At 42.2% G+C, this 13,812-nt stretch overlaps 1 protein-coding gene across 1 annotated transcript; it reads right to left on the bottom strand.

The window, feature by feature from the left end:
* Positions 1–284: 284 nt before the first annotated feature.
* stat2 (signal transducer and activator of transcription 2) lies at positions 285–12,169 on the bottom strand (the record flags this gene model as incomplete). Its single annotated transcript, NM_001145424.1, is given in 33 exon segments — positions 285–878; positions 1,672–1,800; positions 2,722–2,822; positions 3,082–3,136; positions 3,250–3,438; positions 3,694–3,833; positions 3,994–4,088; positions 4,189–4,241; positions 4,373–4,508; positions 4,646–4,744; positions 4,944–5,027; positions 5,168–5,215; positions 5,671–5,764; positions 5,915–5,935; positions 6,177–6,236; positions 6,356–6,445; positions 6,625–6,783; positions 7,014–7,123; positions 7,126–7,134; positions 7,136–7,165; positions 7,325–7,338; positions 7,340–7,366; positions 7,369–7,382; positions 7,384–7,406; positions 8,126–8,129; positions 8,132–8,139; positions 8,142–8,153; positions 8,155–8,161; positions 8,163–8,218; positions 9,457–9,552; positions 10,651–10,798; positions 11,008–11,144; positions 11,989–12,169. Coding segments are annotated over 32 exon segments (2,352 nt in total), but the record flags the coding sequence as incomplete, so codon positions are not given.
* Between the last annotated feature and the right edge of the window lie 1,643 nt (positions 12,170–13,812).

Raw genomic sequence — 13,812 nt, 5'->3', positions numbered from 1 at the left:
ATATATATTTTTTATCATAGCACACCATGCAGTCATTAGTATAGATGTGGCAGGATGTCATATTCTATGAGTATTACTGAATTACAATGTTTGTGAGATTCTCTAACACAGAGCAATGTACTGTATAAAAAAACAGATTGGTTTCTCCTTCGGCAGCTTGTCTCATCCTAGCCTACTATTATGGTTACTATCGCAATATATATTTGTCACCGTGACTACTGAACAGACTGATACCAAACTCAAGGAGATTTGTTGGAAGAAAAAAAAAGTATAGCCAGGTTGGGTCACATCTCAATATCAGTTTATTTTAACCCATTTGTCATTATCTGCAGACTATTCTGTAAAACAAGAAATACAAATGATAGATGCAATTCCCAATACATGTTAAACTTTCCTCGCTGTATTCAGTTGTGAATCCTGAACGAACAGAGTAAAGTTTGCAATATCCCTGCTGCAGCTTGTACAAAATATCAACAGGCTTTCTGTGGTTATTTCACTTCAAGATAATTCCCTGACCTGTAAATAGTGGTACATACCAAGTCACTCATTAATGATCCCATTCTGCAGCCCATACTGTGCCCTACAACACTGTACACCCACAGCGGATAGATTGACTTATCCCTATATCATAAATCAGGTAGAGTGGTCAGCAGAAATGCTACACTCTAAAAGCAATCAGAAACCATAAAAATGATGATTCATGTGGCACAGTCTGAAATGGCCTAAAACAAATCCGACTGGACCCAAGACTTGGATCTCACTCAGTCACTAATCTTCTCCAGCTCTTCGGAGTAGCGCGTTAAAATGTGTCCCTCCATACCATCCTGGGGTTGGATGCAGTTGATGTCTCTCAGTCACGCATAATAGAATTCTTAACCCTGTCGGACACAAGTAATGTACCATGTAATATAAAGTCACATTTTCTCACAAGCAGTATTTTCCTCATAACAATGTATAATACAATGCTTTTGGGCTTTTCTACTTAGTAAGCAGACATGCATTGTCTCAGTTTTTAGTTGTTTTTGATCAAACAGACCTTTTGTCCAGTGTCAAATATGGCATTTGGACAAAAAAACATTGAGATTATTAAAAGACAAAACAGAGAAGAGAGGAAGAAGTGCAAAAGTTTCACTACCTTTTCAAACACTAAATGAGCTTATTTTTTTTAAAGCGACAGTTGTGTGAAGGCATTGCAAATATAAAAATGGGATTCACATATTTTTTCCTTGTCAGAAATCAGTAATGTCACAACAGTGCAAAAAGTCTTACTAGATCTCTTAATGTAATATATATATATATATATATATATATATTTCCACATAATGTTTTATTATGCTATACCTGATGGGCTCAACAGATGGTCCACGCAGCATTTCTAATGTTATATATGCAGGGTGAGAGTAGTAGCCTATATTTGTAGACTATAGAATGTACTATGTAACCAAGTTATGGTCTAATGTGCATCCTCAGAGTTTGGTTAAATATGGATGGACGTTGTCTTTGAGTTATGGGTAAGTGCTTCCACAGTAGCAAGTCCTATAGTTTGGTTAGACATTGTGTATTGTTGTGAATGCTGCGAGAGCGGTCATTCGCAGGGCTGCAGAAGGGCGGTGAAGGGGAGTCCGGGTAGAGCCCCCTCAAGGAAGGTTGTGTCGTCAGACAGGAAGTCACCGCAATCATATATGCTTTGGTCATCGAGGAACTCCTGGAAGGTGGGATTCAGGTCCTCATCGGGATTTACCATGGCATCAGGGAACATGGGGTCAGGACTCGGGGGCAGCGGAAGGAAAGTGGAGGGCTCTGTTGTAAGGAATTTAAAATCAGTTATTTATTCTAGTTACAATCGAGACTCAACGGTTTAATTTGGAAAACAGCATTCTGCCACGCACTGAGGAAGCAGACATGTATTAGGTGAAAAACACAGAATGGAATATCATTATTAGTGATACAAAACAGCCAGTTGTGGTTAGTTAAAACATACAGTCCACAGGACATGAAGATGCATCTTTGGAGCATATGGTGCAGTATTGTAGTCCCTCCAGGATTTCAGTTTTTTCTGTGGTATTTGCACGGAAAAATGCTCGAGTTTGCTGCGGCAATTCTGACATTTTGCATGGCAATATGCGAAAATGCGGTAAATGTGCGCCGATTGGGTGAAATTGCAAGCCCTCTTTTTGTGCTGCGGTGATGGTCAGTTTTATGCAACAATATTTTGATGATTTGACTGGTTTTATGCTGAAATAGTGCAGTGATTGTTCAAATTTGTAAGCACTCACATAATAGGCAGGGAATTGTAGATTTTTCTAAAGAAATTGCGATTGCAGAATCACGGAATGCTGGAGGGACTGGTATGGCGAACAGAGGAAGAGAAAGGTGTAAACAGAGTCTGTAAATCACCTACCCCACTCACTAGCTAACATTCTCTACAGAGAATGGCACATGCAGAACAATGAGACAATGGGGGGGGTTAAGGAAAACAGTAAACCAAACGAAACCCAGCTGATTGAGGTGCCCTCCCTTCTATGGTTTAGCAGTCAGTAGGGAGTCTTAAGGACCCCTACTTTGAAATGATCGGCTAAAGACAGAAACTTAAGGAGGGCAGATAAAGCTCAAAAGCATGCTAATGTGTTTAGGAGCAGGACTTCTGATGAGAAAAAGGGTCAGACGACACTTAAAGGGATTTGGTTGATTGGTGGTTTACTGGGAGGCTTGGCGACTCACCGACGGCCTCTCCACCCAGACCATATCTTGGGTTCATTGGCCCTGAGCCCTCGCCTTCCACAGTGTCAGAATACATAAGCGACTTAGCCTCCAGTGTGTTCCTACAGTAACCAATGATAAATAGCCATTACACACAACCAGTTCCTGAGGTGACCAATGAGAGACTGGGATTACACTACAATTTTGATGGAGCCAGAGTATTTTCATATAACGAGCTTTCATTTACAAAATGGCCTGTATTCGGAAAGCACAGGTAGAGTGAAAATAAGGGAGGCTCATGTAGGGATTTTCAGGTGACTTACAATCCACGTTAAGGCTGGATAAATTAAATGTTAAAAAGACCAACTCAAAAATACTCACTCTTTAGATACGAAAACCAACTTAGTTCTGATGTACTTAAAGAATTGACTATCCGCTGAAAAGACAAAGGTAAATTATTTAGATTAATAGCAATCAACTAAACAAACTATAAAATGCATCCAGAATCCAAACTTTCATTGCAGGACAAGATCCTTCTGGTATAGTCACCTCCACTCTTCTCTGTGTAGTACTTCCCGAAGGCCTCCACTTTGGGCGTGTCAGGGTAGAGGAAGAGGAGGGGGTTTTCTGGGACGTTCTCCTCCTCCAGAATCTGGAAGTTTCTGATGATCTCATGGAAGGGAATCTGGCAAAGGTCCACTTTGGTGAAGGGCTGCACCGAGCGCACATCAGGCTCACCTGGAGAGGGAGGACAATGACAAGGATAATAGATTAGATAAGGTAGTGGCGAATGTGTGGAAAAGGGGCAGGGAGGGTAATATAGGGGGACAGATAGGAGAAATTCACCCTCATTGGAAGCACTAACGTCAATCAATCAAGGCGTCACTGTGTGTAGTACAAGACATCCTAAATGTGACGTAGAAATCTTGCAAAAATAATTTCCCAGCTTCTTGTTAGGTCTCTGTCCCATTCCATATGATCCTGTCGTCTCACCGGTGGGGGAGTAGTCCACCCAGGAGAAGGTGATGCCTCCATCTCTGATGCTCTCACTGAAGCGCAGGAGGAATGTACCCCTCCGTTTCTTCTTCAGGAGGGTCTTCTCTTTGCCTTTACTCACAAAACCCATGATAGAACTGCAGAGTAGAAAAGCATAGAGAAAACAAACCAGACCTTTAAGTTATTAATCAAAGGACATCCATAAACAATTTCTCAAAGAATGATTTTGTGAAATAACGGGCCAGCCTATCTCAGAGCCTTAAACTATAATAGGTCATTTTTTCTCCTCAGACATACCCATCTTTCCACAGGTTCTCTAAGTGAGTCTTCACCATAAAAAGGATACCATCGAACCACACACAAAAAGTGAAGTTGGTGTTAGGAACATTTTCCTGCAACACAGGGATGATTGAGGTTGGCACAGCTTAGACTGACATTAGAATTTCCACTGTCAGCATCATGCAGAAAGCTAACAAGTGACAAGATAATCACCTTGCTGAACTTAGTCCATGAGATTTTGCAGGCGTCGTAACTTTGCTGCTTTCCTGATGGGGCAGAAAACAATAATTTGCTAAACCTACTTCACTGACATCTCTAGACCTGAAAGTAATGTAGCACTGTAAACATACCAGACAATGAACACTACTACCCATCTCAATCCTAGGTATAGACGTACCAAAGAGTTTGTGTGCGATCATGTCCAGCTGGTTAGCTTCCAGACCCCGCGTGGTGGAGGAGAGGAACTGCCAGCTCAACATCTCCCCTAGTTGGGGCCACGTAGCCGCGGGACAGTTGGCAAAGAACAGAAGGTTCTGCAGAAACACATTCTTAACAATTATTAAAACACACAAATGTATAAAAAATATATATTTTTAAAGAGTTGGCTAAGTAGTTATTTGAACAAGACATCTGATCAAAAGCTAGGGGACCTGTATTGGTGACCTCTCACCTTTGGCTCAAGGCAAAGCATGTTGAACCAGAGGATGGAAGCCCAGGCACTCTGCTGCTGGCTGGAGTTGGAGATGATGACCACAGGGAGAGAGGACGTCTGGGGTGGGATGCAGTGGACAAAGGAATATGCATTCGTATGACCGACTACTGTAGCATGGACCTTATTACATTTAGACTGTTTTTAGCAGATAATCATCCAGGGAAACCAATGCAAGTTAGACCAGACCACCCTTACTGTGTCACAACATATGGGGCTGATAGCTAATGAAGGCACAGGGAATGACAGGAAGACCCACCTCTAAGGAGACGGACATGTCGTGCAGAAGAAACTCAGTGTTAAAGTTGATGATGTGCAGCTCCTCTGTGACGCTGAGAGAGAGCTGTCGGCACAGAGAGGTTCACCACCAACACATCCAGGATCAAACACACCTGCTGCTCAACTACTACAGCATGGCTGAAGTAGTTGTTCCTAATGCTTTGAGTATTAAAGTGGATATGTTGAAGCATGATGTAAACTCACGTCATGGATCCCCTTGCCACCTCCTCCAGATTTTTGCTCCTTCAGTGTCTGCAAATACCAATTAAATCTGCTTTGGTTAGTCCATCTCTGCTATTAGCAATTGTGATGACAAAATTGCATAATCCATCAGCTAATTGATATCATAATTGATTCATCAAAACCTTTTAAACTGAGACTCAGCTATATGATGTTGCCATGAGCAACACCGCAGATGTTACAGATGAAAGTGATGCACTGACAGTATCTGCGCAGGTGCGCTTCGATAGCTACAACGTGATAGCTGCGGAAGCGGAAACACTGGAGAAGTACAGCCTCGGGCTTCAATGCTCTTAGTTGTTGCGGAAATTGCCCCAATATTACAGTTTACCTTGTGCATCACTGACTCTACCTTTAAGCAAGTCAACTGCATACAGTTTCATGGTTAATTTCCACACAGCGTTGTGTAACTGAGTACCAATCCATATCTCTCCGCCAACAAAAGCCTGTCTGTCCTACTGACTCACCAGATGTCTGAAGTCTGCCACCATGCCTCCACTCATACTCTCAGCCATGTTCAGGGCCTTACTGTTGGTCCCCAAGACATTGAACCGACGGTACCTACAGGCCAAGAGAACATGGAGTGACCGAGTAAATGGATAAAAGTGGTTTACATGGATTTGTTGAGACACATTAGATTTCTTTACATTCGTTGTCATAGTTTTACATTGCAAATTTGGCACAAATCTAGTCCCGAATGTCACATCTTACCCTTTGACCAAAGGAGCCTCCCTAGAGATGAGAGAAGGGGAGAGGAACATCCAGTTCAGTATAATGGCCAATAGGGATCACTTAATTCACTCATATCATTTTCTGCCAATGTTCTAAAGTCATCTAGCTCATAAGCAAAGCAATGATCAATAAATCTAGTGACTATCTAGATGTCTGACTAAAGCAACGAGAGCACTACGTCAGGCAGGCATCTAATATGTAAAGAACAACTGATTTGATTTTCCAAAAGGTCCCATCTCACCTGTCCATAGACACGTTCACTTTCATGGCATGGTTCAGCTCAGGAAATTTGACGAGGAATCTAGAAGAAACACGCATGGAATTGTATAAATGGATGTCACATTCACTATGACATTCAATTCAGTGACGGGCTGGTTATTTAACAGCTGTCATAACTAGGAAAGGGTCTGAAGTACTCACCTGGTCTTGACTGAGAACTGGACATTGGTACGCAGGACCAAGGGGCCTTTCCCTTGGGGCATAGAGGGCTGAGTCTCCACCACAAAGGCGCTGAAAACACAAAATACCTTCTGTGAACAATAGTAAGAAAATGGGAGCTGAACAAATCATTAGTGTGCTTGTGTATTATTATTTGTACTGTTTGAGGATTTACTATGTTAGTGTGTAAACTTTGTTTATCAGAATTGTTTATGAGCCAGTGTGATTGTGTATTGTAAATGATGTAAAACCTTTTGAGCAGGCTGGTGAGGAGGCTGTCCACCCTCTTCTGCAGCGCTGGTTTCTGCTTCTTCACAGGGTCGTGCTCATAGGTCACCTTCCCCATCAGCTCCTCCAGCTTCTTAAGGAACTTACGCACCTGGAACAGACACTCCGCCTCCGTTGTAAACCTAGAGAGAGGTCAGACAGGGGCCGAATAGAGGTCATACAGGAGATCACACAGAGGGGTCAGAGGTCAAACAACAGAATGAACATGGTCTACCACCGCAGGCTCTTTCTAAGAAAGGCTTTGTAGTCCCTCCTTCAGCAAGCCAGGGCAGATGTACTGAACGCTCAGAGTTACAGCAGACAGCAGTTAGAGATCGTTTAGGTCAGGTAGATCTACAGAGGTGAACTGTACCACTTCTCCAACTGGTCCAGGCAGGTGCTGTCTGGGGCTCCAATACAGGCCTTCTGCTGCCTCCTTTGCCACTGCACTAGCTCTTCCCTCACAAGCACACACAGCAGATCCTCCGCAACGTCCAGCAGCACACTCATACCGGACAACATGCTCTACAGCGGAGACAACGAAGGGAAGAGAGAGGGGGGAGAACCAGAGGAAATACATGTTATATGAATAATATACTTCATAATGTCCTAATTTATTATTAGGTGAATGTCTAAGGCGTAAATTGTTTAAGGTGATGTAGACTAGAGGGTTGTGGGTGGTACCTTCCTGGAGGCATCCAGTCTGTTGAGTAGAGCCTGCAGCACCTTCATCTGTTCAGTCTTCTCCGCCTCATTGGTGGTGCCTATGCACAAGAGCCTGAGTCATCGTCAAGTCAACAAATCAACTACAATAGAATGAGGTCACAGATGTCACCGGATAGAACGCGTCACTTCATAACTCACATCCATGACAAAAGAAAATGGACTCTTCATAGCCATGTGGGCTTTAGGAAAATATATACAGTATCATATCCCTCAGTCTCTATCCTCTGCTGAATCGATTATCACAAATACAAAGGATGAGCTCACCTTCCATGTTATGAGTCTGGTATTTAAAATCAAACTCATCTTGTTGTTCCTCCAGACATTTCACTGTGTGTTCCATGCACTGCATTTACAACAACAAAAAAACAGACAAACTGTCAAAACTGTCAATGGTGGTCTGTAAATCTAATCTTATTGGTCACATACACATATTTAGCAGATGTTATTGCGGGTGTAGCGAAATGCTTGTGTTCCTAGCTCCAACAGTGCAATAATATATAACAATACACACAAATATAAAAGTAAAAGAATGGAATTAAGAAATATATTAGATTGAGCAATGTCGGTGTGGCATTAACTAAAATACAGTATATACATATGAGATGAGTAAAACAGTATGTAAACATTACTACAGTGACATTAAAGTGACATTAGGTTATCATAATGAAAAGTTTGGCAGCAACATTAGAGAGCCCGCCCCCCATAGGATTCTCATATCATTGTAGGCATTGCAACCTTTAGACTCACGGAGACGCTCACCTGAACTTTATTCTTAACGTCTGCCATCTTGCGCTCAATGTTCCGCTGGCTGTCTGTCTCCATGGGGTTCTGCTGGACCTGCAGCAGCTGGACCTGAGAGGAAGAGGATGAAGAAACACAGTATTGATGACCCTAAAGTCTTTCAAATGAGATGTATCGCCTCCTAAGGGTCAGAGAGTAGGTATACAGGATAGCCCAATCCCGCACCCTACTCTTAAATGCCCTTTTATAATACACAGTGCCTTCGGAAAGTATTCAGAACCTTTTACTTTTTCCACATTTTGTTACGTTCCATTTTAGAATAATGCTGTATTAAATTAAAAAAAATCCTCAATCTACACACAATACCCCACAATGACAAATGTTTGCAAATTTATACAAAATTAAAAACAGAAATACCTTATTTTAGTACTATTTTAGAAACCGAGCTCAGGTGCATCTTGGTTTCCATCGATCATCCTTGAGATGTTTCTACAAGTTGATTGGAGTCCATCTGTGATAAATTCAGTTGATTGGACATGATTTGGAAAGGCACACACCTGTCTATGGTCCCACAGTTGACAGTGCATGTCAGAGCAAAAACCAAGCCGTGAGGTCGAAGGAATTGTCCATAGAGTTCTGAGACAGGACTATGTCAAGGCACAGATCTGGGGAAGGGTACCAAAACATTTCTGCAGCATTGAAGGTTCCCAAGAACACAGTGACCTCCATCATTCTTAAATGGAAGAAGTTTGGAACCACCAAGACTCTTCCTTCAGTTGGCCGCCCGGCCAAACTGAGCAATCGGGGGAGAAGGACCTTGGTCAGGGAGGTGACCAAGAACGCGATGGTCAATCTGACCGATCTTGAGAACCTTCCAGAATGACAACCATCTCTGCAGCACTCCACCAATCAGGCCTTCATGGTAGAGTGGCTGATGGAACATCTGGAGAGACCTGAAAATAGGTGTGCAGCAACACTCCCCATTCAACCTGAGAGAGCTTGAGAAGATCTGCAGAGAAGAATGGGAGAAACTCCCCAAATACAGATGTGCAAAGTTTGTAGCATCATACCCAAGAAGACTCAATGCTGTAGTCGCTGCCAAAAGGTGCTTCAACAAAGTACTGAGTAAAAGGTCTGAATACTTACATAAATGGGATATATATTTTTTTCATAAATGAACAAAAAAATTCTAAACCTGTTTTTGCTTAGTCATTATGGGGTATTGTGTGTAGATTGAGGGGAAAAAACAATTTCATCAATTTCAGAATAAGGCTGTAACCTAACAAAATGTGGAAAAAGTCAAGGGGTCTGAATACTTTCGGTTCTTAAAGGCTCTGTGTTTGTCTAACCTGCTCAGCCAGTTCAGCGTTCTGCAGGATCTCCTTCTCTTTTTCCAGAAACCACTGGATGATGTTGGCCAGATTGTAAGGCTCCTCTTGGTACCTCTGGAGGAAGAGAGGGGGTGAAGAGTAGTTTTACTAGAGTTGTAGTACTTCATCAAGACCGTCAAGGGCTGCAAACTCAGTAGCTCCAAGACCCAGTTGACTACTGTTCTAGAAGGTTCTATCTACACTGAACAAAAATATAAACAACATGTAAAGTGCTGGTCCCATGTTTCATGAGCTGAAATAAAATATCCTAGAAATGTTACACACACACGCATGTTTTAATCCTTGTTAATGAGTATTTCTCCTTTGCCAAGATAATCCATCCACCTGACAGGTGTGGCATATTAAGAAGCTGATTAAACAGCATGATCATTACACAGGTGCATCTTGTGCTGGGGACAATAAAAGGCCACTCAAATGTGCAGTTTTGTTAAACAATGCAATGCCACAGGTGTCTCAAGTTGAGGGAGCATGCAATTGGCATGCTGACTGCACGAATGTCCACCTGAGCTGTTGCCAGAAACTTTAATGTTAATTTCTCTACCATAAGCCGCCTCCAACTTCCATTTAGAGAATTTGGCAGTACGTCCAACCAGCCTCACAAGTGCAGACCACATGTATGGTGTCATGTGGGCGAGCAGTTTGCTGATGTCAACGTTGTGAACAGGTTGTCCCATGGTGGCGGTGGGGTTATGGTATGGGCAGGCATAAGCTACGGACAACGAACACGATCTGTATACAATATCTGGAAGCTGAAAATGTCCCAGTTTTTCCATTGTCTGCATACTCACCAGACATGTCACCCATTGAGCATGTTTGGGATGCACATGTACAACAGCATGTTCCAGTTCCCACCAATATCCAGCAACTTCTAATAGCCATTGAACATTCCACAGGCCACAAACAAAATCCTGATCAACTCTATGCGAAAGAGATGTGTCACACCAGATACTGACTGGTTTTCTGATCCACACTCCTACCTTTTTTCCCCCAGCTATCTGTATTCCCAGTCATGTGAAATCCATAGATTAGGGCCTAATGAATTTTTCAATTGTCTGATTTCCTAATATGAACTAACTCACCAATATCTTTGAAATTGTTGGTTTATATTTATGTTCAGTATATTTATCAGAGACACCCCATAGAGAGCCACACCTGGAAGCTGTGTTTGAAACGGCGTATGTTGTGCTGCAGCAGGAAGGACTCTCCCCCCTGGACGAAGCGGCTGTGCTGGATATCCAGGTTCTCTAATAACACCTGGAACAGCACCATGGCAACATCATGGTCCCGGGCTGCACGATCCCTAAGGACGGAAACACAAGGAAACTGGTTTAGGAACTACATAATAGAGCTTCATTCACCCCTTTTCCCTGACATTCTTTGGGTTTGTTCTACATGAACATCCCTGTGGTCCTTCAGACATCCCTAAATCAGTGCATAGTCACCCAGACCCTTTCAGTTTTTGTTAGTGGCTGAAACAAGAAATAGTGCAGGATGAGTGGACTGCCTCACCAGTCTTGACCCTCTATCCAGTGTGCCAGGTAGTGGCGTACATCCATGGGGAAGGCATCCCCATCATACAGCTCATCCACCTGTGTCAGGTACACAGAATCCAACTGCCTCAGCTTCTCCCACTGGGCCATGCCTGGCTGGAGACAACAGCCAACGCACACGTATGCATATAATCAGTAATAACAGCCATACAGACAGAGTACACAATAAGAGGTGAGGTTTGTTTACTTACATCTAGGGACATTATATTCTTTGCACTGCTGCCAGTGGTCTGACCACAAGACTACATGTAACATGTATATGTCTGAAACTCACTCATGGCCTGAGAGAAAGTACCCTTTGAATACTTAAATTAATATTTTCCTACACCAAGTATAGGCTATGCCTCAAGAATCCGTTTCTGCGGTTGGAAAGTATGTTTCAAAGTAAAAAGCCACCCACATGACATTCTGGAAAACGTAAACAAAACTATCATTGTAAAAACGGCTAGGTTCTGACTCGCTACAGGAAAAAAAACAAGGCAGATGTGTCCATAATATCCAGAGTTTTACTATCTATTGGTCACCACCACACAGTTGCACAAACATATCATCTAAGAGCCCGTGTGGAACAGATGTGTCGGTGTGGTGGTGACTAGCAAGAATAATGTTACAGTGATGGCCGTCAACATCATGTTCTAACCGGACAGCACTAGTGGACAGAACCAAAACCAATCCGCATTAAGTGCATTAGCTATTTAATCAACATTAAGATATCCAACCAACCGCTCAGACGAACTCCAGCTAGCCGTTTTTACAATAATAAATGTACGTCATAGACATACGTTGTAACCCAACTAACGTTAGCTAGTTAATAGTTACCATTCGGACTGATTTATGCTCAGCAAATTATATAAAAAAATACGTTAATGTTCAGCGGTGTACGTGACATTGAGAAGGCTACATTTAGTTAGTTAGTTAACGTTAGCCAGTTGTCACTCACCTGTTACGTTACTGCAGTAAATGTTTCTGATTATCGTTGACGCGCTATTCGCAATGTTGTAGGATTGACAGCTCGTACGTTTTTAACAGAAAATATTTGTTGGTAATTGTGTATCTCATAAAACCATAAACAGAGACAAACTTCGCTTCCTATTCATAGGAGCAGACATTTGAAACAATTCTGTTCACCTCCCCCCGAGTTCATTAAAAGAACACGCACTTTGTTCGCTAAATGTCCCCTCCCGATTTCTCTTTGACCAACCCTTCAACGCACCATTTTGTTTCTTATTGCTGTTTTATTTGGATCCAATGAGCCGAAATGGATGAAATACGGAAGTCCAGTTTCTGCCTTAAAACATTTCCAGAAGCTGATTGGTCCCATTGGGGTACGATTGGGCCTTCCGGACAATACTGTTAAGCATTCATGATTGGTCAAAAGAACATGACAATCTATGATTACCGAATCAAGGTGGGACAAACTCAGTTTAGCAGAGGGAGTAAATGAAGAGGGAAGAGCGAGATCGAAACCTAGGACCATCTCAAAAGACTTCCAAGAAATTACGTTTCGAAAGTGAGGTATGAAAACAGAAAGGTCCACCCTCTTTTCTTCCGGCGCTTGAATTCAAATGCCTGTATTCTTGACTTAAATTAATTGCCATCAGACTGTACTGTATTTTTGTTATATACTGATAATATTTCACAGGCTAACTGATAACTGGAAATCGGCATGAATTAATTCATTCACAGGTTAGAAACATGAACTTATAGCAATAGACAAAGGACACAACAGACATACAACCAACAGTTTTCACAATGTTTCTGATTCTGAAAACACGCTATTCGCAATGTTGTAGGGTTGACAGCGCGCATGTTTCTAACATAACATATTTTTTGGTAATTGTGTAGCTCATAAAACCTCGATGCTGGATTTATTTTGTATTACATGAAGCTTGGCAAAGTAAGTGTAACAAACAATTTGCATTTCTCATTTTTACCCTGAATAGAAGTTAATCATCCTACAGTTTTGAGAGATTACCTGGTTGCTGCTGTATCATGGTATATAATGGTAATCAACAGCATCCCAAATTTACACTAACATGAATCCTTTTCTCCCAGTTGATGACTGACAGTTTGTCTTTCTCATGGAGGATTATTTCATTATATTACATCAAATACAATTGATTATATCTTGGTAGTATAACAATATACAACTGTAATAATAGCCCACTTTGACCATTGTGCTGAAATGAGCCACATAATGACTAAAATGCACAGTTTGGGCAAAATGTACCTGTGTTTCAACGGAGGTTGGTGAGACCTTAATTGGGGAGGACGGGCTCATGGTAATGGCTGGAGCGGAATCAGTAGAATGGTATCAAATACATCAAACATACGGTTTCCATGTGATTGATGCCATTCCATTCTCTCCGTTTCAGACATTATGAGCCGTCATCCCCTCAGCAGCCTCCACTGCTGTGTTTTGTATAATACATTTTGCGGTGAAGAAACAGATTGGTTCCGTTCCCCTGCTGAGATGTTGTATGCACCATAAAATGGTTGCGTGCCACATCGATTACCGTTGCACACCCGATTTCTATAACACTTGTAAGCCTAAAAACCGGGCCCTGGAACACACAGGAGGTTAGCGGCACCTTAATTGGGGAAAATGGTTGCGTGGTAATGACTGGAGCTTAATCAGTGTAATGGTATCAAATACATCAAACACATGATTTCCAGGTGTTTGTTGCCATTCCTTTTGCTCCGTTCCGGCCATTATTATGAACCGTTCTCCCCTCGGCAGCCTCCACTGCTGGAATAGTGTTGT

This window comes from Salmo salar, chromosome 12 (genome assembly GCF_965601325.2).
Source record: "Salmo salar chromosome 12, fSalSal1, whole genome shotgun sequence".
Classification (NCBI taxonomy): domain Eukaryota; kingdom Metazoa; phylum Chordata; class Actinopteri; order Salmoniformes; family Salmonidae; genus Salmo; species Salmo salar.
This window is presented reverse-complemented; position numbering and strand designations above follow the sequence as displayed.